Source organism: Girardinichthys multiradiatus, chromosome 17, assembly GCF_021462225.1.
Source record: "Girardinichthys multiradiatus isolate DD_20200921_A chromosome 17, DD_fGirMul_XY1, whole genome shotgun sequence".
In the NCBI taxonomy this organism is placed as follows: domain Eukaryota; kingdom Metazoa; phylum Chordata; class Actinopteri; order Cyprinodontiformes; family Goodeidae; genus Girardinichthys; species Girardinichthys multiradiatus.
Window position 1 is genome coordinate 20,037,796 of NC_061809.1, and position 23,848 is coordinate 20,061,643.

At 39.8% G+C, this 23,848-nt stretch overlaps 1 protein-coding gene across 1 annotated transcript in view; it reads left to right on the top strand.

The window, feature by feature from the left end:
• snd1 (staphylococcal nuclease and tudor domain containing 1) overlaps positions 1–23,383 on the top strand; it is a 221,806-nt gene extending 198,423 nt beyond the window's left edge. The window contains exons 22-24 of the mRNA XM_047389164.1: positions 2,100–2,303; positions 20,354–20,398; positions 22,465–23,383. Coding sequence (XP_047245120.1) covers positions 2,100–2,303; positions 20,354–20,398; positions 22,465–22,530 — 315 coding nt within the window. The 3' untranslated portion in view covers positions 22,531–23,383. The remainder of the gene's footprint in view (positions 1–2,099; positions 2,304–20,353; positions 20,399–22,464) is intronic.
• The last annotated feature ends 465 nt before the right edge of the window (positions 23,384–23,848 follow it).

Here is a 23,848-nt window from a genome sequence, read left to right on the forward strand (position 1 = left end):
GTGGTGCCCCACTGGTACAGAACCGTTGCTGCCTTTCCCCCAATAATCTGCCACCTGATGCCCCCTGCATGAGGCATCTGTCTTAACAAGTCATAATTGGCATCTTAGTCACTCTCTGAAAAGTTATTTTCTAAGTCTGAAAGTCATTTCTAGATGAAAATCGTGCTGCTTGCATCACTGTTCTGTTAAGTGACAGTATCTTCAAAAAAATCTCAGAATCGTGGCAAACTCCTGCTGTTCTTCTGTTTTTAAAGGGATTTTTACTTTTACCTGAGATGTGTCCTGGTGACTTGTATCAAAGTGGGAGGCATCATGACTGTCACATCCATGACACCTCACAGCAGCAAACACATCTTTAGGGGCAAATATATGGCATTTTTATATTGCCTCCCCTTAAAGGTTGTCATACTGTTCACATTGCTCCATTTACTATTTCTCCTCATCCCTTTTGATCTAATTAGAGATAACATTTTTACCAAGATTGTCAACAAAAAAAGTAAAGTTGAAAGAAAAGGCAGCTCACTAATTTATAAGCTCTTTTCACTTAAACTGCATTATCATTTAACATTTTCCCATCAAAATCCACTGGCAGCAAGAAATTACTTTTTTAAGCTAATATTGCTAAAGGTTGACAAACACGTCTGAAAAATATCCTCAGACACCTTGCAGGTTTTTTAATGCTTCTTTTGAAGCAGGTAACCATTTATGAAGGTCATTTCTAAAATGGTTTCCAGTCACATTCGAGAGATGTTTGATGCAAAACTTGATTTAAAAAAAGAATCCCTGTCAAACTTAGACAGTTTGACTTATAGCTGAAGTATTTATATAAATCAAGGTTCTTACAGACTTTGGGTGTGTTTTCCAATTCTGGATAAGTGTGTAAAAAAGAAATCTGTATTTCTATTATTGTTTTTTCAACATCCATAGGTGTTCATGCAATCAAAATTATTTGACATTCTCTCATTCAGGCCTAACCTCTTCCAAAATATTTGCTGTAAATTAATACTTATCTTTTGTATTTATAGATTAAAAGCTGGCAAAAAAAATAGATTGAGACCCCTGGAATCGCATGGAGTTGTTTAAAAAGTAACATAATGGTAATATTTTATTCTCCCAGCATCAAAGTGTTCTACTCAGAGTGTGTAAGGTGAAGACGATGAAATGCTCTTATCAGGTTTCTATTGTCCTTTCATAAGCGTTATTCCATTCCTCATCTGCAGTCGTTTCCCTTTTTTCTCCAAGCTTCCCTGCAGCAACTGTGACAAGTTGACTGAGGGGGAAATAAGGTGACAAAAAGGCTCTCTTAGCTTTGTTCCTCGAACAAGCCTCCCTGCCCACACTTGCTCGCGCACACATACACCAGACACGCTGATGCCCAAGGGTGGCTAGCTGGAAGGGGGTTACCATGGAGACGAGACCAAGGCGAGAAAGAGAGAAGATGGTTAATGGCCAGAAGCAGATTTTTTTGGGTGGGGGGTGAGGCCATATTCTGGGCTTTGGAAGGTGCCAACTCCATGTTGGTCTCAGCCTTCTCCGTATGTTCAATTAGAGGGTAGGGCAGGGGTGGACAAACGTAGATAGAAACATAATCAGGACAGTGGCAGCGCTGGAAGATGTTCTGTTTTTCCTCGTTTTAACCTAAATTAATGTTTGACATCCCAGTGTCCCTAGGCAGTCTAGAAAAAGTTAAACGTCAATGTGTATTTCCAGACTTTATTCCTTATTCCATGATATGTTTTTCATCCATCATTCATCAGTCAGTTCATTTATTTTTTGCTTTTGTCCATGCATTCCTCCATACATCATTCATCTGTTAGTCCATCCATATGATTCATCCATCTACAAACCTCTGCAGAAGTATCTGATGTACATTCACAGTGAAGTTTTGTATTTCTACTTACTACAAAAAAGGGCAGCGTGCATGAAATTTGAGTCTGAAGTATTGCATATTGAAAATAAACTATTTATCAACTATTTAATTTTAGCTCTCGTAGTGTGAACCAAAGATAGTTATACTAACTATTCCTTCTTCTTTCCTTATCCTCCATCTTCAATCTTCTTCAATCCCTAACATTACCTCCACTGCCTACCTTCTTCAGGACGATGCTCGTGCGGATGTGGTGGACTGCGTGGTGCGGGACATTCAGAACAGCCAATGCCTGCTGAACGTGGAGTACTCAGGTGCCACCTGTCCACACGTCACAATACAGTTTGGAGACACCAAGGATGATGTGGGCCTGGGCTTGGTCAAAGAGGGCTTGGTCATGGTGGACATCCGCAAGGAGAAGCACCTGCAGAAAATGGTGAGTGTTAAAAATGACCTCTGAAACAGCTGCACTTTCTAATGTAGGTAAAGCTGTTTGGCTGAGAATAGTGGCTCATACAGAGGGTGAGATACACTGTATGGATCGATATTTCACTCTTCTGACTCAACATTGGTTCTGATTAAAGTTAGCTCTTTCTTATGTGTATTTTTTTTTAAGTGCCTTTTCTCTTTCTTGTTTGTGTGTAAAATATTGATAGACACTAAAGTCCTTGCAGTCAGAATGGTATTGAGCAAGATTGCCATGACCGACATCTCTTTAACAGCTGCTGCAGTTTGTAATATAGTGGTGCAGTTAAACATGTCAAAGTAAAAGTGCTTGTATTTGCAACAGACAGGCTCAGATTGTTTATAGCTTTGCTTGACAAGATGATGTAAAGGATGCCTGCAAAGATGGACCCTTTAGTTTCTTCTTTTCCAGACTGTTGTTTCATTTGTTTCAGTCCCTCTTATTTACTGATTCCAATCAGAGTCAGACATAAAGGAGGAGATGGCTGATTTATCTGCAGGCAAATATTTGAATAACTTATTTGAAGTCACATGCCAGGTGAATTAAAAACTCTCTTTATTAAATGACCACTCAATCCATTGTAATCTACTTAGAGAAATGTGGTTATTTAATTTGGCAATCTTGGTTTTCATGCAATGTTTCTGATGCATGCGGTATAGTATTACGCATGAATGCCTTTCAGCATTTGTAGTGTAAATCTGTGGCATAAAGCAGGTACGACCTCTCCAAATCAATCCACTGTAAAATAGTTCTCGTCTAAACTTTAAATGTACTTACCTTGTCTTAACAATTAATTTAATTGGTTCTTTGAGGGCTGGATGTTTACTTTACGAGCAACTAATGTGATTTTTGTATCTCAGCAAGTTCCAGATAAACCACACATTTACTAGCCCTCTAGAAACTTCTAATCTTGGCTGAATATTTGACTGCTCAGAAATGGTAGAACTCATTTAAATTGCTTGTTTTGCTGGCAAGGACCCAGCTTTGAAGCATAGTCCATACATTTCCAAAAGGGTTTAGGTCTTCATTTCAGAAGTGCTATGTGAACCTGATTAATCCATTTGATCCATTTGATGCGTGTTTGGGATCATTGTTTTGTCAGAATTTTGAGGTATTTCTCCTCCTCCATTTTTCCACCCACTTTGATGGACCAGTACCACTGGCAATATTCTTACATTTAAAGGCCTCACCTCAACTCCTCCAAACCTTCTTATAGTCATTATGGCCCAGTTAACTACATTTTGTCTACTCTGTCTTCCTATTTCTTATTTTTAATTAGATCATTGAAGTTGTTTGTGTAATTATTCAACCCTGAAAAAGAAACGATTATATCACATTAAAATTATCAAAATTAATGACCATTATACTGGGGTGTAAACTTCGGACTGAACCTGTTTACATTTAAACACATCTACAGAGTGTCTCGGATGGTGGTCATTTTGCTAAACCGTGAAGCTTTGCTCATTTACTTTTCTCTCATTATGCTAATTCCCCCTGCAGACTCAAAGCTGCTCTCTACATGAGAGATAAGTAAAAGCAAGATATGTATTCTTACTGCAATTACTGCTCCTGCACAGCCCTAATATTAGTCACTATCTTCTATATAAAAATGAAATGCACAAAGAAACAGTTAAATGTTCCTGCAAAGGTTCATAAAAATAACCATGTATAGGAATCAAAGTCTAAACGTGGTAGCAGGAACACGCTTGTTCATAAAGTCTTACTTCCCACCTCAGTGTGTCCATTGTTGTGAGTATTCTGACATCCAACCTCCACTGAGGAGCAAGTGACCATAATTCAGTCTTGGGATAATGGACCCTACAGACGAACGACAGTGATTAAAACCTCCTGGCTAGTTGACTAATAGGCTTATAGACTGCACACAGATTTAGGTTTTGTTGGATCTAATGGTTCCTGTTTAGTATGCAACAGCTGTTTCTCCATATGCATTTGCCCCCTCCTTGCTGGTTATAGCCTGATATTTTGATCTGGAAGAAGCTTAACAAGCAGCACTGTTGCCAAAGTGCTTACCAGTTTGTGTTAAAGTAAAGCTCTACAGATTCTTATGACGGTGTTTCTAAACAGTCATTTTATTTTTTTTCTCTTCCTCCCTATTTATAATATCCACATTGCGCAGGTTAAAGCTGTTAAAAGACATATTCTGCACGGTTGTTAGCATTTTCTTTTTAGAATATGTGCCGAAAAGATAATATGTACTCAAGTTATGAACTCGTGTAGAAAAGCTATTGTTTACAGTGTTAGTTGGCTGAATTTACAGTTTCCTCTGCTGCTTTAGTGAATGGTTGCGGCTTTGATCTTCAGTGCTGGTGTTGGTGTGGAGTCATTTGTTTACAAGGTGCACGCTGGCTTAGATTCATGGGTGTCACAACTCCTCCTACTGCTGGTGACACAACAGAAAATACTGTCCTGCAGGAGCAACAGCCAAATAATGTTTTAAGATATAACCTTTTGTTGCCACCTGGATCAGTGCCTCATTTTTCATCTCGTTTAGCCTTCGGTAGTACAGTAGGCACACCTTCTTTTTCACCCTCCCTCACACCCCTCCTGTTTTTCCACTCATCCAGACTATCAGCCTACATGTAAAAGTGACTTTTGTCCTTCATATCTCATCCATTTTGTCTCTGTTCTGTATCCAATGGGGGGGATTGGAACATGGTCACTGTAATCTGTACTCAAGTTCTAAAGCATTATATAACAGATGGGCTGTAATGTTCATTGGCACTTGAGCAGCCATTAATAGTCAGTCATAAGTGCACTGAAGGTTAACACCAGTCTTTGAGGGTGGCATTGTCCCAAGAGAGAAAGGAGGGAAGGGATATGCATCATTTGGAGTTTATTTCTTTTTCGAGTGTATTTCCACCATAAGCTGTACTTTAGTAGATGCTCAAGATGCACACCATATGGACGGCTGCTATTTCACATTTCTACCCAGAGAGGGACATGCATTATGCTTTAATGCCTGCAGATTTTTATTGGGAAAGTAAGTGGAATTAGAAGATGGAATGAAAATTAGAAATTCTGACCATCATAATGTAACTGTATCTACATAGGCAAATTTAATATTACCACATAGTTATGTAATGATATTCTCTCACACATCTTTATTATATTTTGTACACTTCGCATCTGCAAAATTAGTCTCATTTTGCTAAATGATATCGGACCAATCTAAAAATAATGACAGGAACAGCTGTTAAAAGCTGAAGAAATTCACCAAATAGTTTTGTGAATGGTTTCCCATTGATTTTTCTTTCTTTTTTTTTTAACCTCTGACCTGATAACACATATTTTTGACAAATTAAAGTTTTCTTTAAGAGCGGCAATTAACAGCATTTAATATATATTTTTTTTGTAAGCAGGGACAAAGTCACACTGTGTGAGAGAGAAGTTATAAAACGAAGTTTTACTAGTATTTTAAATGAGTCCAACTTATTAAGGGAGTTGACATCTTATGTCAGTAATTGTAATCTTTGTTTTCTGCAACTATTCTCCAAAGAATGTAGATCCTTCTCTTAACTCTGAGATTTCTTGAAAGCCTGATAACATTTCCAAGTTCAGCATGTTTCCTAATGGAGGATGAAACAAAATAACTTTGCTGTCAGACATTCAGCCATCCTGCTACTGTCTTATTCTCTGATGCAGCAGATATCTCTGTAGAAACGTTTACTTTTTTTAGCAGCTTACTTCTTATGTGCTGACTTACACCAGATTTTTAAACACATTACTGAAAATGGCGAACGCTGAGTGGACTTCCTACAGTAGCTTCTTACACACTGAAGAGTGTTGTTTTGGGGTATCATATGTTCACTGATGGAGTGGAAGAAAGATCAGGTTGTTTAGTTTCTGTCTCTGTGCATTACTATCAGTAAAATGTAATGCACTTTATGTCACATACACACACACACACATATATATATATATATATATATATATTTCGGTCTGCCACCAGGCTTGTACCAGTTCTTGCCTGAAACTATATTTTCTGTCAGAAATATATCAGTGTTGTCTATTTGCACCATATGGTTCTCTCTGCTGTTTGTCTTTTTTCAGCTTTTCAAATTCAGATAAAGATCTGGAGAGCTTCTGTTTCTGTGCCACAGGAGAGTCTTTGACCTTGTAGGTGTTTGTTTTTGTCTCACCAGTCCCTAAGGCGGAGTTCTGCTGTACTCTGTAGATTGCCAGGTAAAGTGGCTGCCATGTGAAGTGTCCACCACTAGTACATGTAATCAGCATGTTGGTGTCATAAATGAGCTGTTGGCAAAGCTCAGCAGCTCAGTAATAGTTGCCTCAGGCAGCCAGATTTAGAGCAGTGTCAACCATGTCATTTGGTCTGATTGCCCCCGATGGCAACTGCTATTCTTGAGTTGGTGGAAGACGTTTTTTTTTCCCCCTCATAGAATCTGACAAATATGTAATTAAGTGGGCATTGATTTTCTATTGTGGGAAGCGCTAGAAAGGTAATTTGATTTATTATTATTAAGTTAAAAATTCAACTTTGAAGTGTTAAAATTTTTAATAGCCAATGCAAACCAAGGATGATGAATGTTTGCTATGTTGATTGATTGTCTGTGTACAACGGTTATATTTAGTCCCCGTCCTCAGGCAGTGCAGATAAGCCGCTCCTGGCACTATAAACTCTTAAAGCAATGGCAACATGCTATATGGATTTAGATACTCACATTTTTATCCTACTTAATTCTGTTCTTCATGCATGCTTAAAATTCAGAATTTTTATTTTTACAATAACTTCCATAGGTGTTCGCACCCCTTGAACTTTGCCAAATTTTGTCACATTACAACCAATAACCAGATTTATTTCATAGAGATTCTGTGATAAAATTAGTACACAGTTGTGATGTTGAAGGATACTTGTACGTGATTTTATAAGAGGCTTTTTATTAGAGAGCAATAGTGAATGGCACAATCGTGGCTTAAATTCCAATCAGATACCGATTCTGGTATTGGTTTATGAATAGAAAAGCTTTGTAGAAGATAAATTTTCCATGTACCAAACAGTACCATGAAGCGCAGGGGACACACTTTGACAGATCAGGGATAAATAAGTTTAGGCATTGTTTGTTTTTAAAAGTTTATCACAAGCTTTTAAACATCTCACACAGCACTCAACACATCTGGCCTTCATGTAGGAGCAAGAAGAAGAAAGCCATTAACGTCCTTTGCAGTTTGCCTGGGGCCATGTAGGGGAGACTGAAATTGAACTTTCTAGCCTAAAGGCAAAACACTGAAAGCTGAAATCTAATCTGCACATCGCCTTGCATTCAGTGGCCTTTGTATAACGTGGTGGTGGTAGCATCATGCTGTGGGACTGCTGTTCTTAAACTGGTCGATGTTTATGGCACAGATTTTTATTTACCGTATTTTCCACACTATAAGGCGCACCGGATCATAAGGCGCACCTTAAATGAATGGCCTATTTTAGAACTTTTTTTCATATATAGGGTGCACCGGACTATAAGGTGCATAGAATAGAAGCTACTGCAGTCAAACGTTTGACTGTGGTTGCGTTATGCATCCACTAGATGGAGCTGTGCTAAAGAGAATGTCAACAAAACAGTCAGATAAGTCAGTCAGTCAAACTTTATTAATACACTACAAACCAGCGTTCTGATAACTCCATTCACTCTCATGGTAAGGTCTCCTCTACATAGAATTCTATTGAATAGAGCCAACCGCACGTTAGGAATGCATTGGAGTCTATGAAGTTGAAGTTGAAATCAAACGTTAGTTAAAACGTGAAAGGGAACTTTTCCCTGATTCAGTAAACACGTAAAAGAAGCAGTTTGATGCACTAAATCAAACGTTAGTACATTCACAATATAGTAGCATTAACTGTTGAATTCTCTCGCTGCTGCTCTATTCCCATGTTCGACTGCGTAGCTGACAGCCTTGAGTTTGAACTCAGCATTGTAAGCGTGTCTCTTGAAAGGTGCAATTTTGGGGTCGTTATACACATACAAGTGGTGTTGGACTAGGAGTAAGCACAGTACAGGTGTTTACCGCTATTACTTCGGCGACACCCCTGACTACGGTAGCTGTAAGGCTGCAAGCGGTGCGGCTTTGTAGTTTACCAGTCGTACTGAAACATTTTGACAGAGCGCCGTGTACAACCAGTATGGATCAACCAATTAACCAATTGATCCATATATAAGGCGCTCCGGATTACAAGGCGCACTGTCATTTTTTGAGAAAATTAATGGTTTTTAAGTGCGCCTTATAGTGCGGAAAATACGGTACAAAGAAATGTTGAGACCATGTATCCTTTCCACTTCACAATTACTTTGTTTTGGTCTATTAAAAACAAAGTGAAGTTTGTGGTTGTAACTTGGCAAAATGTAAAAAGGGTGTTTGCAAGACAGTGTTCTTCATCAATTTCATCATCTTACCTTTGTTCCCTATCACTTTGTATCTTTTCAATATCTTTCTTGTCCTTATACTTTTCCTGTGGTGTCTATCACTGCTTCTCATGGGTTCATGTGTCATATTGCTTTTATCTCCACTAAAAAATTCATAACTAACCCCCACTGACCATGTTTGCTCTATTTTTATTTTTGTAATAGCCTTTGGTATTCATTTTATCTAAACAGAGCAACAGTGAGTGATCTGCACAGCATTTGGAAGGCAGCTTGCTTGGCTTTTGCGTGTTCTAATTTGCATTTTGTCTTTCAGTGGTATGTCATGATGAGTAATAATCCCCTGGAATTAGAGTGGAGAGCTGCTCAGATCAGACCTGGCAGCAGCCTGATAATGAGCTCTGATTTAAAATGCTGTTATGTGTGATTATTTGCAGCTTGCATCAGCTGATGTTCCCCTATGAGACTTCTGCTCATAATATTATAATGCCTCCTTTACTATTTAAAGCGTTGTTAGAGTTGCAAGGTATGAACAGCATGTGTTTCCGTAATAAAAAGGTACCTGGCTCAACAGAATTACAAAATAGACCTGAAATATATTTTTCTTTCTGCCTGATTGGTTACACAGAAAGCACCTGCAGCAGCTATTCTTGACCAGCGCACAGAAATCTGCACCCAGACCTGATATTTCTTTGTCCAACATGTAATGAGTCTGTCATGGCAGCTCAAGTGGAAGATGGCTGTGTGGTTAGCAGCACTATATGTTGTGCTCGGCTGCTTTTCACTAGTGTTTTCTGTCAGCAGCTGCCAGCGACATGACTGATTCAAACTGTGGCAGACCACTTGGTGCTAACTGTCTTGTCCAGTCACCTCAGCTAACTGACAATGGTGCTAGCCCACAAAGTTCATTAGCGTTACAAGCTAATAATCTCCAGTGTGCTAATCACAAGTCAATTACAAATACGGATTTTTCTGTCACTTCTCAGCTGGTGCAATTATAAATCACCAGCCCCCACTTTTGCAGGACTCATTTCTAAACAGACCGTTAGGACTAGATTAAGATATAGCAACAACATTTATAGTCTAAACTATTGTATCTGAACATCTGTGTGAGACCTTTATTGAGAGGTGGTGTGTTGGAGTTTGTCAGCATAAGGTAGACTGCAGGGGAAACAGCTGTGAGGTACCTTCCCAAGTGCAAGAGTGACAGATGAGTCCAGGAACCTTTAATTACCCAGGAAGCCCCTTGGGAAATATAGTTTTATTTATTTATTTTTTCTCTCCCTATGTTGTTACTGCATTCAAACAGAGGTCCTTCTCTTCATATAGAAATGTTAAGCAGCATTCTGAAGCTGTAAAATGCTTTAGGCCCAAATAAGATCTTTTTTATGTATGCATCTTTTTTCTACACAAACTGCCTCATCTGGTTCTTTTTTAAAGTTTACAGTTAGATTCCCCAATGTAGTTAATGGCACAGCAGGGTAATTGTGTTAATGAAGTTGGAGAGTGTAGCTAAAGATTGAGCTGTGTAGCTGGATGTGGGTTCCCCACATTCCAGCTACAATCATTCCACGTAGAGTAAAAATATTTATAGCTTTTATTTCTTGTAGTTTTGATGACTATGGCTCACAGGTAAAGAAAACCCAAAATTCAGTGTCTCAGAAAATTTGAATATCACATTAGACCAATCAAAAAAGGATATTTTAAGCACAAATGTCTGGCTTCTGAAAACTGTGCCAATTTCTGTGTACCTCTACAGGTCCTTCTCAAAATATTAGCATATTGTGATAAAGTTCATTATTTTCCATAATGTAATGATGAAGATTTAACATTCATATATTTTAGATTCATTGCACATTAACTGAAATATTTCAGGTCTTTTATTGTCTTAATACGGATGATTGTGGCATACAGCTCATGAAAACCCAAAATTCCTATCTCACAAAATTAGCATATCATTAAAAGGGTCTCTAAACGAGCTATGAACCTAATCATCTGAATCAACGAGTTAACTCTAAACACCTGCAAAAGATTCCTGAGGCCTTTAAAACTCCCAGCCTGGTTCATCACTCAAAACCCCAATCATGGGTAAGACTGCCGACCTGACTGCTGTCCAGAAGGCCATTATTGACACCCTCAAGCAAGAGGGTAAGACACAGAAAGACATTTCTGAACGAATAGGCTGTTCCCAGAGTGCTGTATCAAGGCACCTCAGTGGGAAGTCTGTGGAAAGGAAAAAGTGTGGCAGAAAACGCTGCACAACGTGAAGAGGTGACCGGACCCTGAGGAAGATTGTGGAGAAGGGCCGATTCCAGACCTTGGGGGACCTGCAGAAGCAGTGGACTGAGTCTGGAGTAGAAACATCCAGAGCCACCGTGCACAGGCGTGTGCAGGAAATGGGCTACAGGTGCCGCATTCCCCAGGTCAAGCCACTTTTGAACTAGAAACAGCGGCAGAAGCGCCTGACCTGGGCTACAGAGAAGCAGCACTGGACTGTTGCTCAGTGGTCCAAAGTACTTTTTTCGGATGAAAGCAAATTCTGCATGTCATTCGGAAATCAAGGTGCCAGAGTCTGGAGGAAGACTGGGGAGAAGGAAATGCCAAAATGCCAGAAGTCCATTGTCAAGTACCCACAGTCAGTGATGGTCTGGGGTGCCGTGTCAGCTGCTGGTGTTGGTCCACTGTGTTTTATCAAGGGCAGGGTCAATGCAGCTAGCTATCAGGAGATTTTGGAGCACTTCATGCTTCCATCTGCTGAAAAGCTTTATGGAGATGAAGATTTCATTTTTCAGCACGACCTGGCACCTGCTCACAGTGCCAAAACCACTGGTAAATGGTTTACTGACCATGGTATCACTGTGCTCAATTGGCCTGCCAACTCTCCTGACCTGAACCCCATAGAGAATCTGTGGGATATTGTGAAGAGAACGTTGAGAGACTCAAGACCCAACACTCTGGATGAGCTAAAGGCCGCTATCGAAGCATCCTGGGCCTCCATAAGACCTCAGCAGTGCCACAGGCTGATTGCCTCCATGCCACGCCGCACTGAAGCAGTCATTTCTGCAAAAGGATTCCCGACCAAGTATTGAGTGCATAACTGTACATGATTATTTGAAGGTTGACGTTTTTTGTATTAAAAACACTTCTTTTATTGGTTGGATGAAATATGCTAATTTTGTGAGATAGGAATTTTGGGTTTTCATGAGCTGTATGCCACAATCATCCGTATTAAGACAATAAAAGACCTGAAATATTTCAGTTAGTGTGCAATGAATGTAAAATATATGAATGTTAAATTTTCATCATTACATTATGGAAAATAATTAACTTTATCACAATATGCTAATATTTTGAGAAGGACCTGTATACTTGGTTGGGCCTCCTCTTGCATGAATTACTGCATCAGTGCGGTGTGGCATGGAGGAGGTCAGCCAATGGCACTGTGTAGGTGTAATGGAAGCCCAGATTGCTTTGATAGCTGCCTTCGGTGATCTTTCTTGTTGGGTCTGGTGTCCCATATTTCTCTGAACCCCATAGATTTTCTATGGGGTTCAGTAAAAGCAATATCATGGTCATTGAACTAGCTTTTGGTACCTTTTGCCAGTGTGGGGAGGTGCCATCACTGACTGTGGAAACTTCACACTGGACTTCAAGCCGTGTGGATTCTGCGCCTCTCCACTCTTCTTCCAGACTCTAGGACATTGGTTTCCAAATGAAATGCAGAATTTACTTTAATCTGAAAACAGGACTTTGGACCATTGGGCAACTGTCTAGTTCCCTTTCTTCATAGCCCAGGTAAGATGCCTCTGACGTTGTCTCTCAAGGAATAAGACATTTGTAGCCCATGTCTAGTGTTCGTCTGTGTGATGGTTCTTGATGCACCGACTCCAGCCTCAGTCTACTCCTTGTGAAGCTCTCCCATATTCTTGAATAGATTTTGCTTGACAATCTTCTCAAGGCTGCGGTTCTTCCTGTTGCACCTTTTCCTACCACACTTCTTCCTCCACTCAATTTTCTGTTAATATGCTTGGATACAGAACTATGTGAACAACCAGCTTCTTCAGCAATGACCTTTTGTGACTTACCCTCCTTGTGAAGGGTGTTGATAACTGTCTTCTGGATATATCAATCCAGCAGTCTTTCCCATGATTGTGTAGCCTATGACCCAGAGTGAGAGATCATGTAAAGACTCATTTAAACCTTTGCAGGTGTTATGAGTTAATTAGCTGATTAGGGTGTGACACCATGAGTGTCCAATAATGAACTTTTTCAAATTTTCTGAGACACTGAATTTTGGGTTTTCTTTACCTGTAAGCCATAATCATCAAAATTACAAGAAACAAAGGCCTGGAATATATCACTCTATGTGTAACGATTCTTTTTAATGAGTTTCACTTTCTGAGATGACTGGCAAAAAAAAATTGCACTTGTAGACAATATATAACTTTTTTGAGATGTACCAGTAAGAGTTGGACAAGGTTTAAGCATTGGCTAACCTTTTGTGTTTATCACTTAGTAACAGCATCTGCAACAGGCCCTGGTACTGCCCCCAGTAGGTACTGTGGATTGGCTGATTGAAATTGTAAATGTGCTATAGAACAGAGATTCAATTTATATTCCTTTAAATCTATGAAATATCTTTAATTTAGAACTAATAGAAAGCTGTAAAACAGAATGTAACAATTAGAGGGATTGTCACAGGGCTTACAGGTCATTCGTGTGTTGTTCATGTTATTTTTGTGATTTAAAGTATCCAGCATAGACACACCTTCATATTTGGGGCCCCTAATAGGACAAAATTGTTTCAACAGATGGAATTGCATGTTGATAGCAACAGGATAGTGTTTGGTGCGACTGTTTTTAGATTTACAAGAAATAAAATGTCACGGATAAAAAACAAAAATGTATGTCTACACATTACATCCTAAAGTTTTTCTCTATGGCACCTATAAATGGCTTTTAACTATTTTCCAGGTTGCCGTCTATGCTTTTCACCTGCGCCTCCACACACTCGTAACCCCCTGTGCTCTCCAGCTGTGTGATAGCATGTCCTCTCCCCACCAATAGCTTTATACCTAATTTACGAGTAGAGTTGGTAATGGGGTTCAATGGACATTTGCAACCTTGTCATTATTGATTGCACACACATACACGAACCCTCACACATGGGTTCACCTCCAGCTACTATTGCTCTGATTGCTCTTTCATGATATATACACACAAATACCTGCACACCATCATTCCAGACTGTTGGGAATCAGAATGTAGGTTTATCAAACTTATCTATTTTTTGTAATTTTGAAAAGAAAATGTAAAGATTCAAATTAAAATAAGGCTTTAAGCTTCTATAGTTACAACGTGCCTTTGGGAGAGAACTGGACAGTATACTTGCATCTGTGCACATGTGTTTCATGAGTATGACCTCTTAACTGTATGAACCCATGCTGGTGGGCTTGTCATGTTAGTTCCCACCAAAGTGTCTGATCTCCCCTGACAGCCATGCTAGAAGGTGGGGATAAACAGCAGGCAACAGGAGGTGATCCCAGCTAGCCTCAGATCAGTGGCACTGACACTCATACATACAGTATCTCACAAAAGTAAGTATGCCCCTCACATTTTTATGAATATTTTAACTTTTCATGGGACAACACTGAAGATACGCCACTCTGATACAATGTGAAGTAGTCAATGTACAGCTTGTAAATCTGCTGGTAACAAAAGTGAGTACACCTCTAAGTGAAAATGTCCAAATTTTGCCCAGGGTGTTGTCGAAGCCGTCTCCCCAGGTTCGTTGATTTGGGCACAGGTTTCAAAAGAGTGAAATAAACACAAAACACAATCAGCTTAAGTTCACCTCTGCGCAGAGTGAGAGAGATGCTCCAGCCAACGCCTGCGAGCCCAACTCTGCTCTCTTTCTAGTTCCAGCTCGTTTTATTAAGTCTCCAGGGTGTGTTCACATTTCCTTCTTTACATATATCATATCACTCAGTTGTATAACATAACAGTTCCTTATGTCCAAATAAGGAGTGCCTCTTGTTATTTCTTCCAGCAAGCTCATCTTATCTTGTCTCCGGCCCTCCCTGTCCTTCACCAATTTATGACCTTGCACTCTCTATCCTCTATCTGCACATTCCAGTTACACACATAGATAGTTTATATTCTACAACACCCCCTTTTGAACTCTCAAAAAGAGTTCAGTGTCAATATTTTGAATGGCCAACGTTGTTTTTCTGCACTGCCTTATATCTCTTGGGCATGGAGTTCACTAGAGCCTCACAGGTTGCCACTGAAATCCTCTTCCACTCCTCCATGACGACATCACGGAGCTGGTGGATGTTATGCCCCAGGGGCCCCATTACTTATTTTAGTACTTGCTTGCTGTTCCAAGCGAACCGACCCGTGCAAAAAACGCAACGTTCAAAGACTGTCGGTCATTGATTGGGAAGGGGTTGGCGTCAGTAAAACAGCAATTATCTTCAACCGTTTTTGTTTTTAAATCAAGTTACTTTTTTGGACTGTGGGGCCTTGCTATTAATGATCCTGGCCAGATTGAGGTGGTCCTTAGTCTGCTTGTTTTTAACCAACTGTGGCCTTTCTTGTGTGTCATCAGAAGAGGCTATCTACTGGAACGCCAGCCACAAATACCAATTTTATGCAATGTGCGGCGTATGGTCTGAGCACTGACAGGCTTTCCCCCCACTTTGCAGGAATGCTGGCAACACTCGTACTTCTAAATTTAAAAGACAACCTTTGGATATGACGCTGAGCATTTGCACTCAACTTCTTTGGTAGACCATGGCGAGGCCGGTGCCACGTTTATTTTCTAGTGACCATTATGAGCCAGTGTGAGAGCGAAAACACACCTGCACCTCATTCACATCTCAGACCTTGTAACACTGAGTCACATGACACCAGGGAGGAGAAAATGTTCACTTGGGGGTGTACTTACTTTTGCCAGTGCTTTAGACATTAATGGCTGTGTGTGGAATTATTTTGAGGGGACAGCAAATGCACTGAATACTTAACATTGTATCAAAATTTACTGAAGCAGAACCTTTATTCCAATTATTGTTTTGAAATTGTAGCTGAGATAGAGCCACCCAGTAACTTAGGTCAAACTCTACTGATGTATGCAGGCCACACATTATAAATATCTGTGCAGAGAGCAACCATTTTTGTTGAACAGTTTAACACATAATTCATAAATATTATGCGTCGACCAATTTTTGTGGTCAGCCTAATCGATTGGTACAACGGTCCTACTTTTCATTCAGCATGTTGATGTGCACTTAGGGATTCCCTTGTCCAACTCAGCCATTACAGGCCTTAAAGGGTTAGCTATGGTGCTTACAAGACAAGTGTCTCTCCATTAAACCACTTGTAAGATGACAAATGTGAAGAGATGCCCCCCACCCCAAACCAACACCACAAAATCTTGGCCTCCTAGCTGCTTGTCATGCAGAATTCATGCATGGGCATGTTAAACGAGAGGTGTCTCTTAGGACACTCTCTCAGCCAAGTACTTTCCACTTGAAACAGTGTGTGCTACAAACATAAAAGCCGTTATGTTCCAGTACATGCTCTGATGACGACAGTTTTGTGCAGTTTTCCGCTGTCGGTGCAGTCAAAGAGAGTCTGAGATTGCATGTGAGAACAAAACAGGAGGCGTTAGCAACAGTTCTAGGCAGTCCAGGGTATGGAATCTGATTTCAGTGTTTTCCTTCCAAGTATGAAAAAATATTTGGATTTATAAACTATCTATTTTCATCTATCCATCAATGCATCCTTCCTGCCTCCTCCTTCCCATAATTCAACCATCCTACTTCTGTCCATCCTTTCTTTCTTTATTTCCTGTGCTATTCAAATTTTTTAACCACACTCATCTGGTGTCTCGGTCCATCTGTTCTTTATCCCTCCTTTTGCTAATTCACCCATTCACTCGTACATCCGACACCTTCCTTCTTCAGTCCATCTAGCTATACATCTGTTCTTCCTTTTACCCTTATTTCAATCCACTTATCACTCCTTTTGTAAACCATTTATCAATCATTTCTTTCTTCTTGTTTGTGCATACATCCTTCCTTGCAGTCTTTTTTCCCAGGCTCCACATCTAAAGTTTTGTAATAATGCTTTACGTTTGGCTAAAGGAATAGGAAAGTATGGGAGTTTGAGTCTGAGAAATCCTGAAATTTTGACCAGAATAATTTGTTTGAACCCTGACAAAGTTCTGATGGAGCAGCAATTACAACAAAAAGGGAGAATGGCAACAAAGGCATATTATCAAAATGAGAAAAAGTGGTAATTTCTTAAAGTTTGCTTCTTTATAATTACTGATTTAAAAAAAAGCTCAGCATACATTAAGAGCCTTTTTGCCTTAGCTACGCACCAGACGGACTCAACCTGTTAAAGATGTGCAGCATTAGCTCATTCTTACGTCCATCACTTTCACACCACGTTTACCCGAACACCACCTGGATATGGCACAAGGGCCAGCGCTCAGCTCACTCTTTCAGATTCACAGCCAGTCATACAAACCAAGCGGTGCCAAAGCACCAGGCCTACACCACCTGTCGTTCAGCCTCACACTAACACTGTCTCTCATTTAGTCTTCTGTCAGTTAACTGCATACATTCAATTTGACTTGTAGTATTTATGCATATATTTATATGTGACGATGAGATCAGCTCAGTGAAATACAGTGTAATACAAACCAATGGACTGACGAACTGAAAACTAAAATCTGCAGTTGTTTGTTTTAAATAAAAGGGAAAAAAACAAAATGCAGTTACAGCTTTAACCTTACTATTACCTACTGCCAGTATCTATAGCCACTGCTCATCTTTCTGGCATATGGGGGCTCTGTTAGGTCATCCAGACAAACACCATCACCAGCTGCTCTCTAATACTCAAACCCTTCAAAATTGCTGCATTTTTTAGCCTTCAATTCCCTTTTCTGTGATCAATATTTAGCTCTTGAATGCTGTGCTTCATCTGCAAACTAACCATCTTTAGGTTTTCCTAATTATTACTGTCGTCCTCATTTTGCTGGAACATTTTTCAACAAAATTCCGGATCACACCTCACTGCCATAATCTTGCGTTCCCCTTCCTTCCTGTGTATTTCATGCCACAGTTGTTTCCTAAATGAGAAAAATTCCTTGTCTTCACCACCCCGGGTGGGTTTTTGCATGCATTTGAGTCATAAATGAGCCATTACACATCCCTACTGGAGACCATAGAAAAGCAGTGAAAAACGGATCCGACAGCAATGTTTAAAAAGAAAATCTAGAGTTAGGCTGATTGGATGTTGTGTTCACTGAACTGGAGTATGGAGAACGGTGAAAGATGAGGGTTGAGCTAAGAAAGGCAGCCTCCTGACCAGAACAGTGAAAATGTCAATACAGCACCATTTCATCTTTGCATATTGTGTGGTAGTGCTCTGAACTTTGCATCTGTTGTGAAATATTTAGCTTTTACATGGAGAGAAATTGAATGGATTTTGTTGGAAGATGAGCGTTTCAATTTTTTTTCTCAATTTGCTTGTTTTTTCGATATGCAACGCCCCATCCACCTAACTTTTTAAATGCAGCTTTTAGAAGACTGTAAAGCATGCTATGGTTTCTGAGAGCCCCCACACAGATCCCAAATGGCATCCCTGGCCTTTTGTGTCTGTGAAATATCATTGGTGGGGTCCCCCATATGGTGACATCTGTCTGGTGGGACTAATATGCCATACCCAGCCGCCTTCCAAAAAATCTCTTGCTTTAGTTGGCTTTGATGGATGCCTTGTGCAGGCAAAGCACTTTCCTCCCCACTCACGCGCATTCAGAGTTGTGTACGATCCAGCTGTAGGTTTGTTATCTTGGCCATGCCGTGTGTAGAGCAGATATCTAATCAACCTATGTGCACAAGCTAGCTAAACAATTAAACTCCAGAGTCCTATCATCCCCATCCCACTCGACTGTTTTAACATCTGGCATGCTTGTTTTGGTGCTTGAGTGCACGCCAGCTCGTCTGCTGCTATAATCAGCTACAAAATGCAGCGCACAATTGAATCCATGACATGGTCGTCTTTGCTGCAAATTAAATTTGATTGTGAGTTCTTCCTGTGCAGCTCGTTTTTTTCATGTTGAACCAGAAAAGGCCAAAAATGTACACCTGCACACATTGTATGCACTAAGCTATACTTTAGTGACAAAGTGATGTGTTGCTGTATTACTTTGTAGAGTTTGTTCACACACCCTCTGCATAATGTGGCCTGATATTGGAAATGTTGAAGGACACCTTCACTCTGAGGTTTTGCCACTCAAACTCTCCAAGGTCCATACATCCTCTTATGCCCTCTATCCCCCCCCCATCTACCTTATGTTCTGTGACTCCTCACTGGTTCATTCAATGAGGCTAAATGGCTGTTCCAGCACAACAATAAGCTCAACTCTTCCCACTGGCCTTCACTCCTCCTCTAACGCCTATATATTCTCTGTGTTTTCAGTACACTACTCTACGTCCATTTTTTAACCATAATTATATTACAAACATTAGACAATAAATTGTAGTGTTGCTCCTCCTTATGTGAGCTGTGGTCGGAGGGATGCCCAGCCTGCAGTTTATTCTGGGGGTTCACCAGGTCTTCCCAGGACAGAAATAATATATAGTCCATCCAGCTTGCTCCTGGTGTACCCCAGGGTCTCCTGCCCAGAAAACCTCTGAAAAGAGACACTCAAGAGAGACTGACAGCAGGGTTCCAGATTTGGATAGGTATGGAAAAGGAAAATATAGTATCAAACACATTTTTTTGTTCAAATCCATCCATGCATGCATCTTCCAACTTCCAAAAATTAATCCATCCATTTTTGTCTATAATTTTTAGATGTTACATATTTAAAACATGGCCTCTAGAAAAATCTGTTATTTGCCAGCAAAGTGTATAGGGACTCATGTATATATGAAGATTTGTTTTAGCAAATTGTGTCTGGAATCTCTATGGACTGCAACACAGACCAAGAAAATGACACGGAGAATCTTTCTCTACAAGTATCTTTGCAGAACTGTCATATGTCTTTTGATTTTTAAACATCCATACAGTTAAATAAAGATCATATTGTGAACTTCTGCTCCTTTTTAGCTCGTGGCTCCCTCATGGCGTCCTGCTACTGCACTTGATTATAAATTGCTACTCCAAACTGACGAGGTGTTGGCCCAAGGCTAGTGAGGCAGGAGGATTTAAGAAAGGCTCTCATCTCAGTTGACTTTGATGGTTTAAGTTGTTGCTTGAAAAGCAAAGACTTGCACCACACACAGTGGGGAAAGCAATGACCCTAAAAAGTGAGCCATCATGTGACGTCAAAATCTCTATGCTTTCCACCCTCCCTGTGGTGACATAACCAGTCTGTGTGTTATCTTGATCCTGTTGAACACTGCTGTTTACAACCTCTGTTGCAGAGAGAGTGGGCATATACCCTTCCTACTAGAATTGTGGGCTTTTAAACAAAAAACTTCCCTGCAAGCTTGGAAGCAATGTACCCAGCAGAACAGCTGGTTGAAATGATGCATGGGTTCACTGTAGTCCTTAAAATCAGATGTGACGCAGTTATGTGGTATGCTAATGACTCACCTCTTTCTACCGTAGGTGACAGAGTATCTGAACAGCCAAGAATCTGCCAAGAGTGCCAGGGTAAGTATTTATTTCCCCAATTCTATCACCCTTCTCTGTAAAACACTTTGCTCATAAAAGAATACGTCACAGTGAAGATGTCTTTCATCTCCTTTCAATAGGAAGAGTCTTACAAAAGTATTCAGACCCTGAAATGTTGTCATGTTACACCAACAAGCTGAAGGTGTTCCCTTGGATTGTATGCGATAGACCAACACAAAGTTGTGCATAGCTGTGAAATAGAAGGATTACGATACATGGTTCTCCAAATGTTGCTATAGCAATATGACTTAAGTGTTGATGTCTTTCTGCTTTGAGTTTCAAACATGGACAAACAGAGAATCCAGCTACTGAAAAAATAATAAAATGCATTATTTCCATCTCAAAAAACTTTATCAATAAAGTAATATTGCACCAATTTTAAACGTTTTATGGAACATAAACAAGTGTCCTGAAAGAGATTACAGACATGATAACCTTCAAAGCATGGAAATTAAATCATTTGAAAAGTTTTATTACAGTCCAGGCAGTTCTTCATGATATGCATATTGCATACAGTGATACTGCAATGATGATAAATTTGCCATATATTGTGCAACCCTTGTAAAGGCAATCCATTGTTAACAGAAACCTTTAAAAACGCATTCTTAAGTTTGCTAAAAGCCACGTAGGTGAAACCGTCAGATGAGATAAACATTGAAATTTTGGCCTCATGCAAATGCTATGTAGGCTGAAAAACCAACACTACTGTTAGTTATGGTAGTGGCAGCATCATGCGGTGGAGATGTTTCTCTTAATATTCAAACTAAATACAGGGCAATCCTGTACATAAACCTGTTCCAGGCTGCAAAACAGCTGAGATTAACATTCCAGCAGGACCATACTGAATATACAGCAAGAGCTACAATGGAGTGGTTTAGAACAAAGCATATTTATGTTGGGATGGCTCAAACAAAGTTCAGACGTAGGTCCAGTTCTCACAAATGCTCACAAATGTTCTCCAGTCAGCATGAGGTTGAGCTATTTCATGAATGGGCAAAAAAGGAAGCCACTTCTTAGAAAATAAAAGAAAACACTGTTTTCCTGTCCTTTTACAATTAGGCACTGCTTAATGTTGATCCACGACATAACATTCCCATTCTCCAAAAATCTGCATTGAAGTTTGAGGTTGTAACATGACACAATGTTAAACTTTGAAGTGGTTTCAATACGTTTGCAAGACTATTAATAAGTAACATTTAACTTACTGTTGATGAACTTTTGTGATTTCAACTAATTTTTTCTTTACAAAACTGTTTTAAGAACATTAAGATATGTCTTGGTATAGAGGAAAAACTAGTCGTTTTTGCTGAACTATATTCCATAATGGTCTTAAGTAATACATTTCTTGTTGTAGGAGCTCTAAGATGCAGAGTGACTGTCTGGGGCTACCACTGCAGCCATAGCTCAATAAACTAAAGCATCACAGTTTCAGTTCTTAAACAATATAATCATAAATAATAAGTAATAACTGTAGTTCTACAGCATGTTCCCACAATATGACAGACAGGTGACTTTCAGGTAATCGTGACCTTGATCTAAATCAGTCACTGCTATGTTTTTAGGATGTCAGGGAGGAGCACCAAACAGGCAGCAGTGTGAGAAATGGAAAATGGCTTCATTCATACTAATAACTAGCGCTAATTAGTACAGTTGCTAATTAGCAATGAATCATGGCGTTAACAGCTGAGTGCACATGCCTCTGAGAACAAAAAAACCATCCTACCCACAAACAGTTTCACATTCAAACAAAAGGATGGGGTAGTTTTATAACATTTGCATAACTATACACACTTTCACAGCCACTTTGTGGTAACTGCAACATTTAGAGGATACATGTGGCAGTTTATGAGGTGATGCGGTGTCTGGGTAATGGAACAGGAGAAGTAATAGACTGAGTGGTGTTGGAGGAGGGCTGGATGGAAAAAGATGAAAATAAAAGGAGATAGTGAGGCAGGGATCCCTTTTAGTTTTGCAGGAATTAGCTGTTCTATATATCTGGCTGTTTTTCTCATTGTGGTTGATTAAAGTCTTTGTCTTCTCATCAGCTCAACATCTGGCGCTATGGAGATTTTCGTGCAGACGACGCAGATGAGTTCGGTTACAGCCGTTAAGGAGATAAAAACTAAAGCAACCATTCAGTTAATGCCATTCCAAAGACCGACATGGACAGGAAGCGATGCATTGACAAGAAGATTAACCTAAACGACAAGCATGGACTCACTCTTCCTCCTTTTAGAAATTTCATCCCTTCTGCCTGGCTTCGCTTCCACTCGAGCATAATTTTTATACGTTTTTTTTCCTCCAGCTTTCTCCTTTAGTGAGACCTAAAAATGTCATGATATAATTACTTTCCATTTATCCTCTATTTCTTAATCACATTCTGCACTGATGCCAATCTGTTATTTGCCATGTTATCTTGTCAGCAAATTTCCTGTGTGAATGATGTTAATAGGTATGCGTTGCAGCCAGTCATGTTCTTCAAAGCGTGAGGTTCTATCCCCATCCCAGCTTTTCCCTTCACTAGAACGGAGCTGTTTTTGGTGTTACTGCTCAATTGTTCTCCTCACAAACGCTTCCCTAATGAAATGTGAGACCATGTTGAAAGGTGATAATTCCTTTAGCTTAGAAAATAAGTGTAGGTGAAGCCACACAGATGAAAAAAGGATGGATTTATTTTTGTTTTCAGTGTATATCTGTGTGACACTTTTGCAGATGTTTTTGTGGGGAGTGTTTTGTCGTTTATTCACTGTCACTCTTTTCTGAACAGTAATAATGGATGCCTTCATGTGGCATTTCTCTCTTTCTGTAAAGGTTTACATTCTAATCATGGTAATGATCCTGTCTCTGGCAGTCTCTTCTCTATCTCTTTATGCCATATCAGATACAGTGTTTGAACTTGTTTCCAGGTAATAAATCTTTGCATTCTATTAAAAATCTGCAGAATAAAAAAAAAGCAAACTACAAGTATATCGTTTTCTCTTCTAATATTTACTATGATTAGTCTGAAATAATTTTCAGAGTTTCTTTTAAAAGCATTTGTCTCTAAAGATGATGCCTAAAAAAAATATTTGGTATCAATTAGTTTTCATGCAGTTGTTCATAATGTTTTTGGTAAAGGGGATGAATATCTTACATTGTGGAGGAGACATGTCAAGGGCAACATATGTAGCGGTTACACCACATATCCTCTAATGCACCACAAGGGCTACTTGGGACAAGCCCTCACTTGGCAGCTCACCTTTAAAACCAAAACAACTTTCCAACCAGGCGGGTTCAACGTCAAGCTTGAGTCAACTACCATCGAACTGAATTCTAAGAGGTTGTTCCTGGAATCTGCTGAAACCACTTCCCCAAGTAAACCGATGTCCTCTGGCACCACTGAAACCTTTTCTCTCCAGAACTTCTCGTGTCCCTTCTTCATGCTGTTGC